The sequence below is a fragment of the Phaseolus vulgaris genome, chromosome 1 (assembly GCF_051622355.1).
Source record: "Phaseolus vulgaris cultivar YP4 chromosome 1, ASM5162235v1, whole genome shotgun sequence".
Classification (NCBI taxonomy): Eukaryota; Viridiplantae; Streptophyta; class Magnoliopsida; order Fabales; family Fabaceae; genus Phaseolus; species Phaseolus vulgaris.
The window spans coordinates 3083811-3106766 of NC_143498.1; the positions used below are offsets into that span (position 1 = coordinate 3083811).

The window sequence follows — 22956 nt, forward strand, 5'->3', positions numbered from 1 at the left end:
CAACCAAAGTTTTTGCTACCAAATAATTGGTAGCAAAAACTTTGGTTGCTAATTAGATACCAATTTAGAAACTATTTAATAATAATAAAAAATAATAGAAACTAATTTAGAAACCAATTTTTCTTTCAGTTTCTAAAATGGTCCCTATTTTAGTTTAACTAATTATTTTGGTTTCTAAAAATTGGTTTCTATTTCATGATTTTCTTGTAGTGATTACATCAATTTTACCTATACTTTGCACAATGTTCCAACAACCTTCTTTTAGAATATATATATATATATATATATATATATATATATATATATATATATATATATATATAAAGACATGTGTTAGAGTAGAAATAATATAATTCAAATAATTACTCATATATAAGTATTAAGATATTAATATTTATTACTGCTTTTATGTAATATTATTTATTTGACCACTTCAAATCCTATTCTAAATGGGGGAAATAGATACTTCTAAACTTGTTTTTTTTTACATGTATTTAGATGGCTTATGTAAGCAACTAAATTATTTGTTTAAAGTTGTGAAACAGGTGTCAGATTTTTTTGGTAGATGACAAGTGTGATGTTTGAAATTTAGAAAAAGAAGAAAGAGAGTACAGAGTGGACCTTGAATGTTTAGTTTGTGTGACAAGGTAGGCTTCATTCTTCTTGACCCTTTCCTCTTCTTTTCATCACTTCTTCTAAATTTAGCTCCAACTTTTTCTCATTCTAATTTTGATTCCTCATACTTTTTCATTGATCATTAATATGTCTCAATTCTCAATCATCAGTTTTGTTTCTGCTTAATCCGGGTATTTTCCCTCTCCTTCTCTTTTCTCTTCTTTCTCTTTTGCTTTCTCTTCTTCCTTCTTTTTCAAACCACCATCTTATTTGCTTAATCTGTTTTCATACCCTTCTTGGCCCCTCAATTCATCTATCCACTCTTTGCATGAACACTGTTTCAAAAATTCATCTTTTTTATAAACACATGCAGTCATGTCATATCATAATAACTTTTTTTGGTTTGCAAAGTTTGGATTAATGTTTTTCTGTATCTGGGGTTGGATATAATCAAGAGAGGAAACTACAAAGCTTAGGGATATATGATATATTGATATCTATTGTCTTTTCCTTAAGCTTTTGTTTCTGTTTCTCTCCATTGGCATGTACATATACCAGAAGAGTTTTCAAATTTCATCAACCCAGTTAAAAATTGGCGAACTTGTGTGGATGCATGGTAATTACTACTTGAAATGTTAGTTTTTGTGCACCTGGGTGTTCTTTCTTTTATAGCTTTGTTCACGTGATTGTAATTTTTTATTTCAATGTCAACGTGTATGAAAAAGGAGGATCTTTTAGCTTTTCATGCATCATGAGATTCTGTATTTTTTTTATCATTGGTTGATGATGTTCAAGCACAATTGAAAAAGTGTATTAAATGGTACATATGGAAATCAATTATCATTTTATTACTTCTCTAGATGCTGTCATCCCCCTTAAATTTGAAAGCTCTACATGGTCATGTTTTATTCTGATTCTAATTGAGTTTACTGAAAAAGGTTATACATGCAGCAACAATTTCCATTTTTTTACTGATTGAATCTTTATTATTTGCCTTTTAGATGCCTTTAACTCTTCCAGATGCTTCTAACTAATGGAGGAAGTTGAAGACAAGCCACCCTCAGAACCATCTATAATAAGGGCTGAGCAGAAGCCACAGGCAGAAACCCCTGAAGAGAACACTGAGGCGATGAATCCACCCAATAATCAGCCTTCCATTGAAGTTTTGGATAGCCAACATAGTAATAATAACAGTAGAATGGAGTCTGGCCCTCGTTTTCCCATGGAGTTCTCTGACTCAGAAGTGTCCCTGAATGCTTCTAGCCATCAAACTATAGCACAAGTTGTACATCTTCCCACAGGTGATTCAGCTTCTACTCCTGAAGCTACAGTTCATGGAACAGAAGAAAGCCACCAAGGGGCCAAGGCTGCAGATTCTGAACCAGGAGCTTTAGAAGAAGGTATCTTCAACAGGCAGGAGGAAGGCGTTTCTGCTGTCACTGCTAGCAGTGATGTTGATAATCTGATGAATCCCTCAACATCATATTCTGAAAGAAAAGAGTTGCAGACTGGCCCCATAGAACTAATTACAGACTCACCTCAAACCATGGTTGCTGATGTTGCCATAGATAATTCAGCTTCAACCTCAAAAGTTGTAAAGGAACAAAGCAACCAAGGAGCCATGCCTGCAAATTCGGAAGCCGGAGCATTAGAAGATATGTCAAATAGGCAACAGGATGGTGGTTCTAGTGTCTGTGCTGGCAGTGATGCTGAAAATCAGAAAGAGTTGCAGAATGACCACAAAGAACTAAAGATTAATTCACCTCAAACAATGGATACTGATGTTCTTGTGGGAGCTGTTGATGACTCTTCAGAAAAAATAGAGTCGCAAAATGATCACAAAGAGCTAAAGATTGAACTGCCTCAAACCAAGATAGCTGATGTGTCTGTGGAAGCTGTTGACTCACCTGCTGCCAGTGATCAAAAGGCTTCCTCTTCTGAAGAAATAGAGTTGCAGAACGACCAGAAAGAACAAAACACAGATCCGTCTCAAACCAATACTTTGAGAGCTGATGATCAACTATCTGCCAGTGATGATAGTCTGATAAAACTCTTGGATCCCTCTTCTGAAAAAATAGAGTTGCAGAATGACCAGACAAATCAGAAGACAGATCCATCTCAAACCAATGTTACTGATACTTCTGTGGGAGCCGTTGACTCACCCACTTATGCCAAGAAGATGGCTGCAAGAAGAAGCCATATTGATACAGCTGCTCCATTTGAATCTGTCAAGGAAGCTGTTTCAAAGTTTGGAGGCATTGTGGATTGGAAGGCTCATAGAATCCAGACAGTGGAGGTATATATGTCTTCCATTTACTTAAATTTTGCAACTCTATTACTTCTTCCTGAGGAAAGAGTTCTATTGAAGGTTTCCCTTGCTTTTTAAAGATAACAAACAACTAGAAAAATGACAAGATATGAGTAAATGGGATGAGAATAACGACCTCCCTACTGTTTTGGTTGTCAACTGCTGTTATAAATGTTAAAAAGCAATTACCAATGCTGAAATGTTGCTTTGGTGACTTTTTTCTTGTCTATGTTAACGATAACAACAAGAAACTATTATCTGCTGAATCAAGCCACAACTTCATATAGCAGATTTTATTCATCAATTGTCAATGACCAGAGTGTATTCTATATCTCCTTTTTGTGAAAAATATCATGATATAAAGTTCACATTTTGAAGTATATTTTGATATAAAGTTGCTTGTCTTCCATGCTTGCTTCTTCTTGCCAACAATGAAAGATAAATTATTGATTCATCACCATTATACTTTGTCAAAAACCAAATAACTTTCTTCAAAGCTGGAAGACAATTTATTTATACTAATGAGTAATGACTGTGGTAGTTTTTTTTTTATATAAAAACTTTCAATTATATAACTTGACATCTCAACTAGACTGACACCTCAAGTAACAACAATCACAGTGACTATGGTAGCTTCATCAGCTGGAAAATGGCTTCTAACTTCAATTTTTTTTCTGATATTCAGAGACGCAAACATGTAGAACATGAACATGAAAAGGCACAGCAGCTGATCCCGGACTTCAGAAAAAAAGCCGAGGCTGCAGAGAAAGCAAAAATGCAAGTACTGCAGGAGCTGGATACCACTAAGAGACTAATAGAAGAGCTCAAACTTAACCTAGAGAGGGCTCAAACAGAAGAGCGTCAAGCAAGACAGGACTCAGAACTTGCAAAGCTGAGAGTGGAAGAGATGGAGCAAGGTATTGCAGATGACTCTAGTGTTGCAGCCAAGGCACAGCTTGAGGTAGCTAGAGCTAGGTATGCATCAGCTATCACAGAGTTAACATCAATAAAAGAAGAGTTGGATGCATTGCGTGGAGAATATGCATCCTTAGTTGATGAAAAAGAGGAAGCTGTCAAGAAATCTGAAGAGGCTGTTGCTTCATCAAAGCAAGTGGAGAAGACAGTGGAAGACTTGACTATTGAGCTGATTGCAACAAAGGAGGCACTGGAAACTGCACATGCTGCACACATGGAAGCAGAGGAACAGAGAATAGGGACAGTCATGGCAAGAGATCAGGATTGTCTCAGTTGGGAGAAGGAACTGAAACAGGCAGAAGAAGAACTCCAGAGTCTCAACCAGAAAATTTTGTCTGCTAAGGACCTCAAATCTAAACTGAACATTGCCTCAGCTTTGCTGCTTGATTTGAAAGCTGAGTTAAATCTTTATATGGAATCAAAGGCTGACCCAGAAGGTGAAGGAGAAGGAGAAGGAGTCTCCAAAAAGAAGACACACAGTGAAATACAGGAAGCAGTTGCATCTGCCAAAAAGGAACTTGAGGAAGTGAAGCTCAACATAGAGAAAGCTACCACTGAGATAAATTACTTAAGGGTGGCTGCAGCTTCCTTAAAATCAGAACTTGAAAATGAGAAATCATGTTTTGCCTCCATCAGGCAGAGAGAGGGAATGGCCTCCATCACAGCTGCATCTCTTGAAGCTGAACTGCAGAACACTATATCAGAAACGGTTTTGGTACAGATGAAGGAAAAGGAAGGCAGAGAGAAAATTGCTGTGCTGCCAAAGAAACTACAGCAAGAAGTTGAAGAGAATAATCAGGCCAAGTTGCTTGCTCAAGCAGCTCGTGAAGAGTTGCAGAGAGTAAAGGAGGAGGCTGAACAAGTAAAGGCAAGTGCAAGCACCATGCAAAGCAAATTACTAGCAGCTCAAAAGGAGATAGAAGCTGCAAGAGCTTCTGAAAGGTTGGCAATAGCAGCAACCAAAGCATTGCAAGAGAGTGAGGCATCACCTATGAACAACAGTGAAGTGGATTCATCCACTTGGGTGACCCTTTCGGTGGAGGAGTACTATAATCTCAGCAAACAAGCACATGATGCAGAAAAAGAATCCAACATGAGGGTTGCAACAGCAAATTCTGAAATTGAGACAGCCAAGAAGTCTGAATTGAAAACCTTGGAGAGGTTGAATAGTGTGAGTAGAGAAATGGCTGCTAGAAGGGAATCTCTTAAGATCGCCATGGAGAAAGCTGAAAAGGCAAGGGAGGGAAAATTAGGTGTAGAACAAGAACTAAGAAAGTGGAGGTCTGATCATGAACAACGAAGAAAGGCTGGTGCATTAGGCCAAGAATCGGCTAAGCATCAAAGTAGTAAAAGTGCAGGAGCTAGTTTTGAAAGACACAAGGAACCAAACAGTTTAGAAAAACCTCATCGTGTACCTATTCCTCTTCGTTACTTCTCCAGTTCAAAGTCTTATGTCCATTCAAACAGTGGAGCTGTGCCATCAACAGATGCAAAAACCGGAAAGAAGAAAAAGAAATCATTTTTCCCATGGGTTTTGATGTTCTTTGGGAAGAAAAAGTCGCACACAACACATTCAGGGTAAAATCCATTTTGGAAAATGCATGCATTGTGATGCTCCAGTTATCTGAACATGTGACCCTTTTGGAGATTATTCAAAACTGAATCATACTTTGTACATGTTAGTTATTGCTGTATGTATGGTTGATTCATCTCTCTTTGAGGATTGTGAATGGTCTCCAACTCACCGATTTATGACAACATAAATATAAGCTCTTCATCACAGGTGAGAAAACAAAAATAAGATCATTCTTTACTGTGTATAGGCTTCTGTTCTGATATATTGAACTCAGCTTTTGTAAAGTTATGTATCAAAATTTTTGAGTTTGAGATTTGAATATGAATGGGTGAACATGTCATTCAATTTAGCTGCTAAAACTAAGAGAGATTCTAAGGCTGCGTTTGAAAAGATGTTTTACAGAATTGGTGTTACTTTGAACTTATCAATCGTTTTGATTTATTTATCACTAAATCTGTGGGGTATATATACCATCTAAAGATGCATCGGTTAGTTTTAATGACAAATATGAATTAATTCCCTATATCTGAAATTTCTAAATTTTTTTTTTTAATTTTATTGATTTTTTTATTCTATAAAAACTCTCATAGATATTATTAACTATAAATTTAGCATGTACGATAAACAAGTTAGTAAAAGATGTTAATTTCCATATAAACAGTACTGAATAAAGTTTAGATGCAAAATACAGAAGTTACTATGTTATAAAGCATAATGTAATTTTTATTTCATAACGAGATATTTATTTTGTCCCTTTCTTTAAACGAACTAAATGATATATTTGTTGGATTTGGAAGTAAAACAAGATAATTAATTGCGTGGATATTATTAATGTAACTAAAATATTAATGAAAAAGTAGATTTATTATATTTTTTAATATTTCTAGACATGATCTACAATATCTCATACATGTAAGGGAGAGATTTGAAAAAATAAATACTTGTACGTTAGCTTTGATAAAAATATATTAATTACTTTGAAAAATAATATTAATTATTATTTAAATAACACAAATAAATTACGTTAAACTACTACTTGTACCTTTACTTTTGATAGGAAAATAAATACGTCTGCACCCTTTACTTTATATTTATGAGGATGAAAAATTAAAATATTTTGTGAATAATATATTTTAAAATTTATTTATTTTATTATATTTATTATTGAATGTACGTTAAAGTGAAAATTACATAATTCAAAAAAAAATATCTGTTAAATTTTTAAAGAAAATATCTAGTATTTATCGAATCGTTAGCATTTTAATACAACTTTTATATATAAAAAAAAGAACATTAGTTTAATATCAAAATAATATTTATTAATTATTTAAACACAATAAATATATTACATTGAAATATGACTTCCATCTTGTTTGAAAAAAAAAATGTTACAATTTAACATAATCAATCTATTCTATGTACGGAATTTTAGATCAATCAACACGGATAGGTTTATATTGTTTTAAGAAATAACATGCTAATAGTTTTATTTTATGAAAAGTAATTCTTACCAATTTAACGTTGAGTTATTATTAATAATTATTTTAATTCTTTTCATGAAATTTGTAAAAAATGATGGTAAAATTATAATTAAATAAGTTTGTTTTTATGATTTTCAAAAGCGTACATAACAATCATGCTTTTCTACGCCAAAAATTAGTTCATAGTTGAAGATTAATCCTTTCAAAGTGACAAATATTTTTTTCCTCGTTCAACAAATATTTTTTAAAGTTAATATTGACTATGAAACACTAAATAATTTCACAAACGTGGTATATATGAGAGAAAATTTTAATTTAGTGGTGAATTTGTAATAATGTTCTATATATGAAACACTTTTGTTGAAGACTACCAATTGATTCATGTTGTCAGTGAGTTTTAATGTAAATGAACATGTTTATATAAATTTTCTCGATATGGTTATCTCATTTATTTGTTTAATTGTTGAGAGAGCTTTGGATTTTGAATAGTTTTTGTTAGAATGAAGTTAATTTTTATAAAGAAAGCGTTTTAAAAAAATACACTCTACTGTTTATAAGTATAAAATAAGAAATAAGTTAAAAGTGTAGCCATAAACTGGAAGATAAATGGTTCCACATTTTGACTTGTTTCTCTTAACACGCTATAAATTGCCTAATTTCACATAGTTTAAACCAAAGAAGGGAAAAGATATACATAGGGGCAAATAGAGATGAAATTTGGCTTAACTAAAAAGACAATGGTGGACATCAATGCTCACATAATCATCCCGGTAATGCCAATCAACCGTTTTAACAACTGTTAACTAACTGAAACTCAATTTCGTAAAAAGTGAGAGTTGAATTACTATTGCAAATTCAGTTTGTAAATTTATTTTTGTACCTAATTTAAATTTGCAAACAATATTTTGTGGTCGTTTTCACTACAATTTGAACGTAATCATATTAGTTATTAGAAGCTTTAATGGAAGATGTATTAACGAAAAATAGTGATTTGATACTCAATAGTCTCACTTCAAACTAATTTATCTACTACAGGTTTTAATTTATTTATTTATTACAGGCTTTAATGGCTTTGTATATTTGTTACATAAAAAATAATGATCATAAATCGATATCAAGGTGTAGACACAGGATGTAAAATAGCAACAATCATTGAGCCGATAACTTATGGCAAAAAGAAAAGTGGTTGCAAATAATGCATGATGAACTATTTTCGAACATAAAACATTCAATCAGAATGCAATAAAGACATGACCGATTTGCAGAACAGTGTAAATATAGTTGTATTCAGAACTACATTTTAAAATCATGAACCACCTACAACCTTAGTAATGATGATCCTTGTATTACCTGAAGATATATAATTATATTCCTCAAACGTTGATGCTATCTATTTTGGTTGACTGCATCAAACGATAATTCTCGCAATCTTAAGTAGTTGAAAGCATCTCAGCTCACAGCTTGGAAGGCTTTGGGAAGATATCCGGAGTAAATTTCTGAGCAGCACTCAAACTCCCCTTAATCTTCATCGCACCCCTACATTCATTCGCCACCACATGAAGCACATGGATGTATTAACAAAGAAGAAAAAAACAACGAAATTTTTTTTTGGAAGGAAAATATCCATTGAAAAGTTGAACCTCATGAAAGCAATCTGCGGATTCATCTTTCCCAAGGCAACCTTAACAAAGTCCTCATCCTTGAATGAAAAAGATGCATCAGGTTTTCCTCCTTCGTATGGCCCTAAATACACACAACCCAATAAATACTCATACAGGATAGTATTGTCAGAGAACGCAATAAAATTTAGCCAAATTAAGTAGAATTGTAGAAATACAACTCTAAAAAACATCTGATCTCTAGCAAAGTTGTAGAAACTATTGATTAATCTCTGGCTGCCAAGAAAATTTAGCGTGCATTGAAGAGGCCAGGGTAGAAAAGCTGTTTAGTTAGCTTTAGACAATTTAAATGTAGTATTTTAGATATTTTCAGTTCTATTCCTTAATTAAAATTAAAGTATTATTGCCATAATTCGCACAATAAATTCATTTCAAAAAAATTCACAATGACAATTTAGCAATTCACATATAAAAAATTTCACAATGACAATTTAGCAATTCACAATGACAATTTTACACGGGAATAGACTATTTACACAAATAAAATTTTAACGCTCTAACAAGTTCAGATAATGTACTAAGTTCTGTCTACTCTAGCTACTAAGCGCAAGATTTTGGCAGCAAGCCTTGATACTGATCACAAAAGATGAGAGGAAAATTCTAAAATCCTGATCTACCTCTGTAACACACAGGGCCCTAGCGTAAAGGTGAAACAGTGCGTTTGAACGAGTTTCTCAAAGAATTTCCAAGAGAGAAAAATAAAAAGAAAAATTGAAATTACACAGGTTAATCTGTAGAAGTTTTCTCTTCTTTAATTTGTGTAAAAGTTAATTCGTTAGCTTCTGGAGAATCTCTTTTAATTTTTTTTTCGTATTTTTCTCTACCAGAAGTTTTATAGTTTGTTAAGCTTCTAGTTTCACCATACTCAGTACGGTGAATACTGTATATTGCTCATCATTGAGATTACAATACATTACATGCATAGCAGCAACATTCAGAGAGTGAATTCAAAGGTTCATCATCACGATTCCCGAGACACGTGACGTCTTCGATTGCAATTCACATCGAAAACCTAAGTATGAACAAAAAAAATTGAAAAGTGAAAAAGAAGAGAAGGAAGCTTGCTAACCTTTGGTGACCTCTCCTTTCTTGAGGTTAACGGTGTAGACGACCTCATCGAATCCAAGTTTCTACATATCGAAGCCATTCAATAAGACCGATAATGTAATTCAAAACAATTAGGTTAAACGAAGAGTGAGAAGAAGGAAGAAAGAAGGTTACCTTCGGAGCAATGTGAAACTGATAAACGAGTCCAATTTTTTCCGTGAGCTGTTTGCCTGCGTCAGTGGCGAAGTGCTGCTTCATCTGCTCCATAATCGCGTCGGATTTGAGGTTCGAAGAATCCGCCATGGCTTCGCGTCGCAACAATCAAACGAAACCTACCAGTTCTGGTTTGTTGAGTTCGCGTGTGTAGGTTGGAGGAGTGGGACCGGCACCATCTGATTTCAACTTTCCAGTAACTTCCACATTTATAATCCTCTATCTGTTTCGTTACGTTACGTTACGGTGTTGTGCATTTAAAGAATTAGATAGAACAGTTGTTGGACTCTGTTGTAAGAATAGGATGAGAATGGGTTCGCGATGAGGCCCATTTATCTCACGCGTTTCACCCATTTTCTTTCTGCACCTCCATATTTTCTTATACACTTCCAAATTTTGGTGAAAAGTCTAATTTATTCTTAGAAATTATATTTCGAATTATAAAATTCAAAAGATATTTTCTGAATTCTCAAATACCTTCTAAACTCTACATTTCAAAATGTAAAATTATAGAGTTCAAAATATAGTTTAAGACGTAAAAATTAATTTTTAAGATTCTAAAATTTAAAATATAATTTATATTTAAACTATAGAGTTCAAAAGATATTTTATGAATTATTAAATACCTTCTAAATTAGAATATAAAATTACATTTTGTAAAACTTGAAAGATATTTTTTAAATTCTCAAATACATTCAAAAATCTATAATTCAAAATATAAAATTATATTTCAAATTTTACAATTTAAAAAAAATTGAAATTAAAAAAATTATGAAGGTGCAAGGAGACACTACGAAGGTGCTTGAAGACTGTATGGAGGTGTTGGAAGAGAGTAGGGAGGTGTTGGAAGAGAGTAGGGAGGTGCAGGAAGTAAACGCCGTGTTTCAATATATGGATAAGATAGATCCATACTCTGCTCTTATTACATAAGGCTTCTCTTCGTTTTTTTTTATACATTTTAATATTTTTGGTTTAAATTAAATTATTACTATAAAAATGCTTTATATTAATATATATTATCCACTCTTAATACTGTAAATTGAACCTCAAAATTTGAAGAGTGAGATTTGTATCATCTTCACTCAATTAATTAACGATTATCTTTTTTTTTTTACTAAGAGATGTATTTCACACATGGTTTTAGAAATAATAAAAGGTATACATTTCAAACTATCAACTTTTAACCATTTATTTTCTCAATTAAAAATAATATTATATCAAAATAATGCGAAAACAAATACTTGGAAAAATTTCCTGGAGAAATAAATAAAATAAAAATTGAATACTTGACCAGAAACAGTTGTTGTGAAGAATTTTAAATCATATAAAGAGGGTTGAATATATTTTTAAATATTTTTCAAACTTTTTTGCAAGAGAGAGATGGTGTCATATGAAGTTTAGTATTGAGAAAGAGATTAATGAGATTTAAGGTTTGTTATGTTTAAAGGCAACTTTGACTTACCACATGATATTATTTTACTAACTTTTTTAATTAATCACACAAGTATTTTTTGGAAAGTTTTTTTGGATTTGAAAAACAAATTTTAAGTATAAAAAGAATATGTTTTGATGATGATATTTTAAAGTTGTTGATGTTAGAAGAAGTATTTTCTATATTATACCTTTCATTGCATTTGTATAAGAATCTTACAATCAAAGTACTCACAAGAGTTTCAATTTAGCACACATTGAATCCTAAAATTAACAACAACAAAAATTGTTTTTGAAAAAATTGTTTCTTTTAATCTATTAAGGTTTTATGATGTTCATTTAAATATCAATGCAATATACATCATTGATTCTCTTTTATCAAAATTTAAATATAACAAATGAGGTGTAGCTTTGAAAAACTAGAACTCTTGAAAGATAATACAAGATGTTCAAAATGAAGGACAATGAAAGTGTAGGCAAAATGTTTGTCAGATTTTAAAGTAGGTTCAAAATGAAGGACAATAAAAGTGTAGGTGAAATAATTGTTAGATTTCAAACTCATAAATAGGCATCAGAAAAGCATGGGGTGTAATACCCCAAAGTTCAACACAATAACTTGCTAAAAATGTATAAATCAGTGTCAGTGCAGAGGACAAGATGACGATGCTGCAAATGTCACTGTGTCAATGTAAATAAAATTAAAGAATGTAAACTTTTTATTTTTGCAATGGTTTCAAAAATATAAAACTGACTCTCATTAGCAATATTATGGGAAAAAAACACAAAGGTAAATGAAGATAAACATAAGTATATTATTTAGGAGCTTAAAAGAGAATGAACAAAGATAGATAAATAATTTAGAAGTGTTATTTGGGAGAGTGGTCCTCATAAGTCTCAGAACATTGTTAGAACACTGGTCCCCATTAACAAAATTTTCAAAACATTGCCAGAAGAGACAGTACAAGGAGAAGGCTTCATAAGGCTGCCAACAACCTCATGTACCTAAGTCTGTCAAGGTCCTTCAGCAACAACTGCAATAACTATGTGTTGCACATGACTAAAATCAAATCACAAAGTTAGGTGAAAACAAAATATCAACATACATACCCTTGTGTTATACTGTAAGTATTTCTATATTACCCTTCATTGAGTTATCATGTAAAAATAACAAACCACACCACATTATCTTGTGAAAATGGAAATGCCATGGGAGAGTGTTCATTTACTGTGTTAGGTTCCCTGTTATTAAGTGAGAAATGACCCTTATTAAGTGAGAATTCTTTGCAGCATTTAACTGCTACATTAAAGATGAACATGACAGAAGGTTGATTATATAAGGCCAAAGCCAGATTATGTTACACGTTGGTTACTTGTCATGTGATGAAAACACAGGTCTTATAAGGAATGAGTGGTGAATGTGAATGTTCTAGTTGTTGGATACTTAATTTGCTGCATTATTGGTTCCAAATTTGATTCTGAATACACGCACATAAGTATATATATATGTAACAGAAACGTAGAGGTAAAAAGTGTTTTGACTCAAAGATAATTGAAAGTGATGCTTGAAGAGAGAAATAAAGGTCCACCCTCTTTTTCTTCTTTGTTTGAGGGGTGGAAAATGATTAAGGATAGAGGGGTAAGTATTGAGATGCCCCACCATGGAGAAATAAAAATCAAAGAGTCAAACTAGAAAAGAAAAAGATGAAAGGTTTGAAAAGTGGGTTGCTTCTTCTTCCCATGCTACTTTTTTCTAGCTGGTAGATTCTCTCCAACACCTAGCTGGGAGTCCATTCAGTGGCAAGGGGAATGGACCATACTGAATTCCACACTTGGATCCTACCACTTCCCACCTGTGCACAAACACAAACCCTTTCATCAGTCACATACCATGCTCACAATCCTTTCTATATAAGATCTACCTTTTCTTACTTTCCCTAACTTATACATGCTTTTATGCACTTCTGCTTCTCTCATTTTCTTTTCTTTTCAATCTTCCTACAATTCATTTTCAACTATTCATCCCCATAAGGGTACATGTCCAAGTTAACACTTATGGTTCACAACTTGATCCATTTCCAAAACCAGAAACTACAAATTATTCAACCTTTTTGTTTAGTTCTTCTATATTGCAATATAATTACAGCAGTATAATTTATTTTTTATTAGGAGTCATTCAACTTTAATTTAAATTTATGTAATCAATCATTAGATTAATTTATATTTATATTCTACAATCAACAGGAACCCACCAGTTTTAGAAAATTCAGCATTACTCTTTTTTGACAGACACACTTTACACCCAATGATGCCCAGTTCTGTCATGTGAGGAAACATTATTACCATGATCTGTGTAATTCCTCAATCAGGTTTCATGTAACTCAACCCTACCAGAGCAACGTGTTAGTTTCTGAGCTCTTCCCAGTAGGGTCTTAGCACCATGTTTGCTTTCAAGAAAAAGGTGTATTTCTACTTCTGCACACCCAGATTCTCTCATCATTCTTATTCTTTATTTTTTTAATCTAACAATATTTGGTAAAAAGTATATACTTTATAATATTAATAAAAGCAAAAACTGAATGCATATTATGCAAAAACTTTATATTTTCCTATTCACATTTTTAAATTTCAAAAATACTAATGATAGTAAACTTATCTACAGATAATGGATAAATAAAAATTATTAATATAACCCTAAACTTTTAAATATTGAAGTAGGTTCAAAAGTTGCATATTATAAGAAAATTTATTAGGGCTCTAATTAGTGTTTCCTTTATTTTTTAAATGACTATCTTAACTCTTTAATGTAATGTTTATGTATAAATATAAATGTGTTCATAACTTGAAACTCAGTATAAAAAATCAATCTGCAATAAGAGTATTTTCCCACAAATGTATATATCAGTATTGGTCTCCAACATAAAACTTTTGAATCTGTCATAAAGAAAACATCATTTTATTTGCAGAAGTTTGTAAATCAAGAGTTTGAAATAACAGTTTAACCAATTATAAAGATTAGTAATAATATAATTTTCCAAACACAGTGAAGTATGTGATGGTTTGTGATATTGAAATTGATTTTAGATGGGCCCTTTAAGTCATTATTTTGCATCAGTCAGTATGTACTGCTATAGCTTTTAAGCTGTCTCTCCTTGGTGTTAATAATAATCCATATTCATTATTCCTCTCTTTTTTTCTCTTTGTTTTTAGCATATTCTTTTCTACTAATTAAACAACAGTACCTAAATTTGGTGACCAAATGATGGATCATAATCAGTGTCTCCAGCTTAGCAAGCTCATTGCCAGGGCAGGCATGTACTCCACTACCAAATGGCATGAAAGTATTGGGCTTTGGTGCCACCTATTTAACAAACAACAAAGATAAATAATTGTTCTTGCTGTTTGAAAATGATGAAATATCTTTTGCAGTACACAATATGATAAAATTCATTAATCATCCTTATCCATGCATATATCATTATTACTTTTTTTTCATCTTTTCTCATTTCAGCATACCTCAAACCTTGAAGGGTTGAACTTCTGAGGCTCTGGAAAATATTCAGGATTGTGGTGAATATTTCTGAACAGAGGCATCGCTTTCCACCCTTTTGGTATTAAGAATCCTGTGGTCAAAATCCATGTGAGTCATTGATTTATAAGACCATAAGTTTTCAAAGGAATGTGTGTTTTCACTTTAGGCCTTTGCAGAATGTGGTTTTAAGAGCTCATAACACTAGTCACTTTGCATGGTGCATTTTTGGACCCCCAAGAAAAAGTTTGAAATCTTGCTTATAGGTTAAATATTCTTCTTACCCTTGTACTCCACATCAGCTATTGCTTCTCTGAAAGGGAATGAAATAATGCTTGCCATTCTCAAACTCTCTAACACAACCTGACCAAGGTCACAGTTTCCCGTTATTAGTCACTTGCAACAAACTAACTCAACATTTGCTTAAACAACTGCAATCAGCAGGGTCTTCTAACACGTTTACTTTTATTTTTGTTGGACCAATTGTGGATAAATAAGATGAAAGAACTTCTATAAAAGTGAAATATATAGTTGCTTTTAAGTTATGATAACAAAAACTGTTTTAGTTTATTTGAATAAAGACAAACGATTATTTTAGTTCATGTAAATCAATGATATGATTCTGATTTTAATCTTGGAATATAGGTAAAAGAATATGACATTTATTATATAACTTAATTGAATGATCAAAATATTATGCAGAAGCTTAATTATTGAGCCTACCTTGTGAGTAATTCTCATGTTTCTGGTCTGATCCCAACTCAGTGGTATATTACCTTCATTAGACTTGTGAATTGCCTTCTGCTCTGCCTGCAAAAGCCAACATTACCACAAACTATAGTCATTATTACTAACATAAACATCACAATACTACACACCTTTTTTCTCACAAAGAAGATAAGCTCAAGTTAAAGTTTCGTTTCTTTATACCTTTACTGACTCCAGAAGTTTCGGTTCATCATGCAGGTACTTTACAACCCATGTCATGGCACTAGCTGTGGTATCCTGAGCAGCAAAAAGCACCCCAATAATGTTATCTGCAATTTGGTCATCAGATAACACTTCTCCTCCTTCGCCTTTCCAATTCAATAGACAACTCAACAGATCCCTTTCGACCAACTTCTTCTCCTTCCTCTCACAAATTATATCACTTATAATCTTCCCAAGTCTCTTTCTAGCCTACAAACAATATAAGCACCTTTTCATACTTCCATTCAACCCAATTACAATTCTTGATGCTGAAAGAAATTTTGAACAAATGCAACTAATGTGATCCTTATAGAAAAACCTTGAAGTTGTAGTCAAAATCACGTCTCAACCTGTGGTTTAAAACCTTCTAAACACAATACATCAAGACATGAATTTGTTGAAGAGAGTTAGTATTACTTACCAACAGTGCTTTTTTGTACTGGGTTCCTGGAATGCAAGTTGGGAAGGAATTGTAACCAGCATCTACAATACGGTAATTCTTCTTTAGCTCCTCCCTCGAACGTGGCTCTAGATGGCCAAAAGTTGTGAGGATTCCAACTTCAAAAGAAATCTGCAAGCAAGCATTCAAAGGTGGACCACTTAACTCATTGACCATCATTACACCATGACACACTTAACAGTAAAAAATACATAAAAATATGCAGAAAATGCGAGACTCACAACAAGTCCTTGAACATGAATAATACTATAATAATCGATCCAATCATTCGTCAATGTCAATGAACTAATTTAATATAAAAACAGAACATAACAGCACTACACGTGTGTAATGTCGCAGGAAAATTGAACCTACCCTTTTCATTTCCTTAAACATGTTAATGACTTGGCCATCACCCCAAGAGTTCATGCCAGATAACACTAAGGCTTCTACATGGGGCACCAAGTTGCGAAGTGCTTCAAAAGAAAGTGACCTCTGAACAAGCTTCCTGAGGCGAGTGTGGTAGTCTCCCTGGTGGAAAAACAAAGCAAAAGGACCAATCAAACGCTCTTTGCTTTTGGGGTATGTTGGTTTGAACAAGTGAGCTTGAGTCACCAGCACAAAGCGTGCAGCCTCAGGGCTGATCAGCATCACACAGGGACAACCCAGGATGTTGGTCTTAAATATTTCACCAAACCTAAAATCAAACATGATGTTTTTCATTCACAACTTCTAGCATATGTGCATTCAGAATAAGCATGTTAAAATGTGAACAAATATAGCTACTAATAACTTCTTAAAGTTATGTTCAAAACATTAAAAATCACATCTGAGTATAATGTAATGTAATATAGTATATTATTATATGCATGTGTGAAATTTGAAACCTTTTGTGTTTGGTGGAAAAGTAGACATTTGGGTCTTGGGAGTAGAGTTGGAGGGTTTCTCCTATGTAAGGCCACCCCATTGAGCCTGGAGGGAGCTTTGCGGTTGTTTGGTTCTGAGGTTTTCTTCTGTTCAGTTTTGGTAAGAACATGAATGAAAATAAGGTAAGCAAAATGACAATGATGTAAGCGAAAATTCCATCCATTGGTGGTGTTACTAGACTCTCTTCTTTGGAAAGTCAAAATGTTAGCCTTTTCTTATAAAAAAAAGGAAAAAGAAATAAGAATTGCAGAATAATTTGAGCTCTGCTAATTTGAAGTCATCAAGGGGGGGAGAAGCAACCTTATATAGAACAATAACAGCACATTCTCGTCCTTTGAGTTCATGTGGGACCGACCAAGTAAGAGTTAACTTTATCAGGTTAGAAGTGAGACAAATGTGTATGAAACCTCTAATGTTAACATAAATCATTTGTTCGGATGGGTGATGAAAAGTGAGGGAGTGATAAAAAAATAGTTTAGAAAGTGAAATTGTTTATACTAAGATCAAAAGAGTATAAATGAATGATTTTTTTTAAATGACTGTGATTGATTTGAAAGAATAAAAAGGGGTAATAGTATGATTATTTGTTTAATTACCATATGAAAAAGTAAATAAGATTAAGCAGTGTAGAACTTCAATGGTGGCAATTTGTTCCTTTCATCTTCTTGCAGAGAAGATCATGAGAATACAATGAAATGGTAATTTCGTTAAGAATAGGAGAGAAGCTATCGCTTGAGGCTATTATTACACATTCCTGAAGCGTGGGGAACAATGATTTTGAAATTTAATTGCCCTCTTGGAGTGAGGTTTGAGGTGTGAAAAAGCATAAAAACTACTTTGATGTTGAAGATATACACATTCTGATTCGTTATTCTCAATATAATTTCATATCGTTTAAAAGTGGAGGTCAATTGTAGTTTATATACTATTTCCTTCTTCAATTTATCGAAACATTTTTTCAAGACAAAATCGTGACGGAACACCGAATTTCAAAGCAAATAATATCTGAATGATGTAGTTTATATACTCTTTCCTTCTCCAATCGAAACATTTTCAAGACAAAATCGTGACGGAATACCGAATTTTAAAGCAAACAATTTCTGAATGATGTAATTTATATACTTTTTCCTTCTCCAATTCATCGAAACACTTTTTCAAGACAAAATCGTGACGGAATACCGAATTCCAAAGCAAACAATATCTGAAAGATGTAATTTATATACTCTTTCCTTCTTCAATTTATGGAAAGATTTTTTCAAGACAAAATCGTGACGGAATACCGAATTTCAAAGCAAACAATATCTGAATGATGTAGTGGATGAAAAATAAAGATAGAAAGTTAGATTAATTTGAAAGATGAAAGGAAAAATTGAAGAACAGATAGAAGATGAAAAAGAGGGAGTGGAGTCTTGGTTGGTGGTGAGCAGGCAGTGGCATCCAGCTAAGGAACCAGATATGGAATTCTTAAGATCTCCGAGGCTCCACTTCAGTGCCTTCTATTTCCATCACCCTCATGCCCCCACCTATGATCCTTCTCGGACCCACTTACTTGTTGACTCAAATCACACTCATCATAAATAAAAGAAGAAAATTCATATCAAGCTCGGACATTTATCTTGAATGGCGTGTCGATGTCCGATACACCGACACTCGTATGACACATGTAGGTATACGTATTCGTGAAGTATCCAATTCAAAAAGTATTTGTTAGATTTCTGACAATTCTAATACAGTTCTAACACAATTTTAAAAAGGCAAAATACATTAATTTTTTAAAAATACAAATTTTATTGTATAAATTGTTATTATGATTATAAAAATAAGAAACAAATTCTTGTGAATCAGTCATAAAAAAACATTCTTTTCTCCAAAAAATAATTTGAAACATACTTGTGCACATAAATCTTTATTGTCAATTTATATAATTCATAATTATATAATATATAGATATGTGTCCCCGCATCTTACATTTTAGAGATTTTACGTATATCCGTGTCCGATGTATGTGGTACGTTTGCAACAATCAATCCTTCAATTTTTCATTAGTTATTGGATCAACTTTAACGTTTAACAAAAGCTACAACTACTGATACTTCGATTCAATCCCTTTTAAGATAATAGTTCAAATATCAAGATTCTATTCAATTGTGATTTAATTTAGGTTCTATTTCAAAAATAATTAATTTCATTAAGAAAAATTCTCTTTCAAATTAAAATATTTTAATATTGAAACAAAAATATCATATCATTTAAATGAATTATTTATCGTTAAAAAATAATAATAAATAATGATTGGTATTTCAGGGTACATAAAGCTAATATTTTTCTTTTAACATAATTTATTTTATATTAGAAGTAATTTTTTTATCAAGATTCAACTCTATATTATTTAACTAGGGGACACAATTTGTTGCCACTTGTGTTTGGTGGTAAAAAAACTTTGCTTTAGTCTTTATTTTAACTAAAATATTGTCAATAAATATTATAGAAGAGATATAAACATGTAGTAGGATATTTTAAGATATAAATGTAAAATTGAAATAAAATATTACCTAATCAATTTTAATTATTAATTATATAAGCAACATTTTAGCAAGTATTTTTTAATTATGATGTTGATATAGAGTAGCCACGTTAATGGAGTTAGACGGATGTGAAGTTGACTATATTCATTCCAAAATAAAAATAAAAATGTTAACATTTTTTTATTTTCATATTCATGTAAAGGTTTTCCCAACATGGGTTTATTTAAAAAAATTATTGAAAATACATTTGAACAAAGTATAAAAATTATATGTGATTTGGTTTGGTTCGATTCAGGTTTAATATAAAAAAGATAAAATTAAACTAAATCAGTTTAGCTTAGTTTTGTAATTTTATTGTATTATTTTTTATTAGTCCATGTATTCAATTCTATCTGTTTTATATGATGATTTAATGTTATATCACTATGAAAATTATTCGTAATGAATCAACACAACGAGTCATGAGTCAATTCATAAGGAGATTCAAAATAATGGGTCATGAGTCAATCCATATAAGATATTATGACACATTTAATCTAAAATCTGAAGATGATGAATTTGTGGGTCTCCTTCCTTATATGTTGCTCAACTTTCTCATTTCTATTCAACGTGGGACTCAAAGCTTACTTAGATTCCTAACACAAATGAAACATGATATCTTAGAAAGCGAGTTTATGTCTAACCCAACCTCACAAAATCATCTTAAGCGAGGTTTACACCTTATATATATATATATATTTAATCATACATCTAGTCGATGTGAGATTTTCAACACATTCCCTCCTGTTAAGGAATAAACATGATGTTAGATATTTGTGAGTGATCCAACAAAAGTCTAATAGTATGTAGGTAGCACAATAGTCCCAATGAATCTCACTAGGATAAAATAATTTATATTGATCTAATACCATCCTAAAAAATGAGTTTACGTCTAACTCAATGTTACAAAACTTACTTTAAAGATAATGTTTGCACCCCACTTATATAATATGATTTGACCATATTTAATCGATGAAAGATTTTCAACATAATATTATTAACGACACACTTTTTTTTCTTCAAACTCAAATGTTACATCAATATTAAAATGGAGTATCAAATGATAATTGTATAAGTATAAAGGAAATATGAAAAGAATAAACAATTTCACATAACTAAAATTTTATAACATCTGCAACATTTTTTTTTAAATATTAAGAGAAAAAATATCTTAGGATCCAAGTGAATTTAGTGGATATCAAATCCAATTATTGAAAGATAGAATAATAGTTTAAACAAAACCTCACAAAAAAAAATGTGATTGAAGATGGGATGAGAAAAAATTATTTTGGGGATCTAATAAACATTGTGGATCTTGAATAAACCCAATAATTAAGAGAGAATAAAAATTATCTAACAGAAAAATATTTTTCAAATAAAATAAAATCAAACACACAAAAAATAGTAAAATAATTTTTTTATATCTAATAAACTAGAACTTTTGTGATAATTTAAAATAAAGATGAACAGAGTCAAGAATGAGACAAAACAAATATATATACATACTCATTTTATGTTTATTTCAAAAATAAAAAGTATCCCTATATATATAATAAAATAAATGGAGATATCTTCTACTAAACCTACGAATATAAATAATACTTACAAATATAAATCTATATCTATCTTTTCTCTTTAATATAGAGTATCGCGAAATTTTTTGATGATTAATTTCGTTTCAAAAACTTAAGTGATAATTTTTGTTAAACTTTTTACTTATAAGAGTCGACGTGTGAATTTAAATATTTAAAATATTAATTTAAATTTCAAAAAGTAAAATATAAATTTTGTGATTAAAAATTTATTATACTGAAATTTTTTTTGTGAAACTAGATGGATCTAAGGGGAGAATGAATTCACTATCATATATCATTAGGGGTGACAAAGTGGGACTGGCCCGCAGCTCACTGAAAAATATGTAGGGCGGGTTGTTTATTTCAACCTGTTAGCATGTTTAGGCTTGTCCCGCATAACCCGTAATCTGTGCGGGTCAAGTACAGGACGGGATGGTGCATAACTTTAAAATATATAAAAAAAAAATTTTACACTCTCATATTTTCTTCATGTAGCTTCATATTTTACATTCCAAAATTTTTATTAATAACATCTTATTAAGCATGTTTCATGAAAATAATATTATGAGATCATTTATCTAATGCATCTAAATAAAAAAAAATTCAAAAAATTTATTTAATAAATATTTCTTATACGATTGTTCTGTAGATCCGTGGGCCAATCCTTATTTGGAGCGAGCCTATGCAGGACAGAACAGCCCGTATTGCCACCCCGTATTGCCACCCTATATATCATGAGGTGTCATATTGTAAAGAGAAGTTATAATTATTTTTATAATGGAAATTATGAAATAATTAAATAGAATAGAGAAAGAAAAATTGGAAAATTTAGCATTACTGGTTTGTAACAGACAAAACTTTAGACCCAATGATACCGAATTGTGTGATGAGAGGAAACATTATTATAATGTTATGTGTACTTGATTAATGATGGTTGTTGGAAGTGAAGCCCACCACAGCAACGTGTTGATCTTTGTGCCCTTCTGGATAGGGTCCTTTATCACCATCTCTGCTTTCAACACAAATAAAGCATATTTCCACTACTGCACACTCAGATTCTCTGCTCAACCTCCCAAACTCAACATATCATCATACTATTTCTTAAAACTAAACATTTTTCATACTAAAAAATATCACCATCTATTTCTTACACATAATTCTTTACAAATATAAAATAAAAATTATGAAAAAAAACTAATTTTTAAAAATTAATAGTAACTAAATTAGAAATCATCTTAAAAATTAAAAAAAAAATATTTTTAAATTAGTTTTTATTATTGTTAAATAATTTATAAATTGGTATCTAATTAGAAAACTTAAAAAAAAAAAATTTAAATTAATTTTTATTATTGTTCAATAGTTTCTAAATTGGTATTTAATTAGAAACCAAGGTTTTAACTACCAATTATTTAGTTTCTAAATTTGGTAGAAAAAAACTTTGGTTGCTAATTAGATTCCAAATTAGAAACTATTTAACAATAATAAAAACTAATTTAGAAATCAATTTTTTTTTAATTTCTAAAATGGTCTCTAATTTAGTTACTATTGTAACTAATTATTTTGGTCTTTGCAAATTGATTTCTATTTTATGATTTTCTTGTAGTATATATAATAATATAAATGAAAAAAAAA

At 31.4% G+C, this 22956-nt stretch overlaps 3 protein-coding genes across 5 annotated transcripts; 1 reads left to right on the forward strand and 2 right to left on the reverse strand.

Annotated features, from left to right (window-relative positions):
* The first annotated feature begins 558 nt into the window (after positions 1-558).
* LOC137816493 (protein WEAK CHLOROPLAST MOVEMENT UNDER BLUE LIGHT 1) lies at positions 559-5819 on the forward strand. Of its 3 annotated transcripts, none has more exons than XM_068619651.2 (3): positions 559-647; positions 1617-2911; positions 3609-5819. In XM_068619651.2, exons 2-3 carry the CDS (start codon positions 1649-1651, stop codon positions 5478-5480), a joined length of 3135 nt encoding a protein of 1044 aa, XP_068475752.1. In that variant the 5' UTR covers positions 559-647; positions 1617-1648; the 3' UTR covers positions 5481-5819. The 3 variants fall into 3 exon arrangements, with proteins under 3 accessions (XP_068475752.1, XP_068475751.1, XP_068475753.1); XM_068619650.2 differs by having other exon boundaries at positions 622-806; XM_068619652.2 differs by having other exon boundaries at positions 625-1231.
* A 2271-nt stretch (positions 5820-8090) lies between these two features.
* Positions 8091-10165, reverse strand: SCP2 (sterol carrier protein 2). The gene is made up of 4 exons (XM_068619653.1): positions 9856-10165; positions 9704-9764; positions 8596-8698; positions 8091-8491 (listed from the first exon to the last, which is right to left on the reverse strand). Exons 1-4 carry the CDS (start codon positions 9982-9984, stop codon positions 8410-8412), a joined length of 375 nt encoding a protein of 124 aa, XP_068475754.1. The 5' UTR covers positions 9985-10165; the 3' UTR covers positions 8091-8409.
* Positions 10166-12871: 2706 nt separating this feature from the next.
* Positions 12872-17465, reverse strand: LOC137816495 (abscisic acid 8'-hydroxylase CYP707A1). Its single transcript, XM_068619654.2, has 9 exons — positions 17147-17465; positions 16635-16956; positions 16242-16391; positions 15782-16030; positions 15575-15661; positions 15136-15214; positions 14839-14945; positions 14565-14683; positions 12872-13175 (listed from the first exon to the last, which is right to left on the reverse strand). Exons 1-9 carry the CDS (start codon positions 17347-17349, stop codon positions 13076-13078), a joined length of 1416 nt encoding a protein of 471 aa, XP_068475755.1. The 5' UTR covers positions 17350-17465; the 3' UTR covers positions 12872-13075.
* Positions 17466-22956: the final 5491 nt, after the last annotated feature.

Excerpts from the sequence above, each read along its gene's own strand:
- LOC137816493 (XM_068619651.2), top strand. The coding sequence starts at position 1,649 with ATGGAGGAAGTTGAAGACAAGCCACCCTCAGAACCATCTATAATAAGG. Across the intron at positions 2,912-3,608 it reads ATAGAATCCAGACAGTGGAG|AGACGCAAACATGTAGAACA; the intron begins GTATATATGTCT and ends TCTGATATTCAG.
- LOC137816495 (XM_068619654.2), bottom strand. The coding sequence starts at position 17,349 with ATGGATGGAATTTTCGCTTACATCATTGTCATTTTGCTTACCTTATTT. Across the intron at positions 16,957-17,146 it reads TTTTCCACCAAACACAAAAG|GTTTGGTGAAATATTTAAGA; the intron begins GTTTCAAATTTC and ends GTTTGATTTTAG. Across the intron at positions 16,031-16,241 it reads AGTACAAAAAAGCACTGTTG|GCTAGAAAGAGACTTGGGAA; the intron begins GTAAGTAATACT and ends TATTGTTTGTAG.
- SCP2 (XM_068619653.1), bottom strand. The coding sequence starts at position 9,984 with ATGGCGGATTCTTCGAACCTCAAATCCGACGCGATTATGGAGCAGATG. Across the intron at positions 8,699-9,703 it reads GAAAGGAGAGGTCACCAAAG|GGCCATACGAAGGAGGAAAA; the intron begins GTTAGCAAGCTT and ends GTGTGTATTTAG. Across the intron at positions 8,492-8,595 it reads CCGCAGATTGCTTTCATGAG|GGGTGCGATGAAGATTAAGG; the intron begins GTTCAACTTTTC and ends GAATGAATGTAG.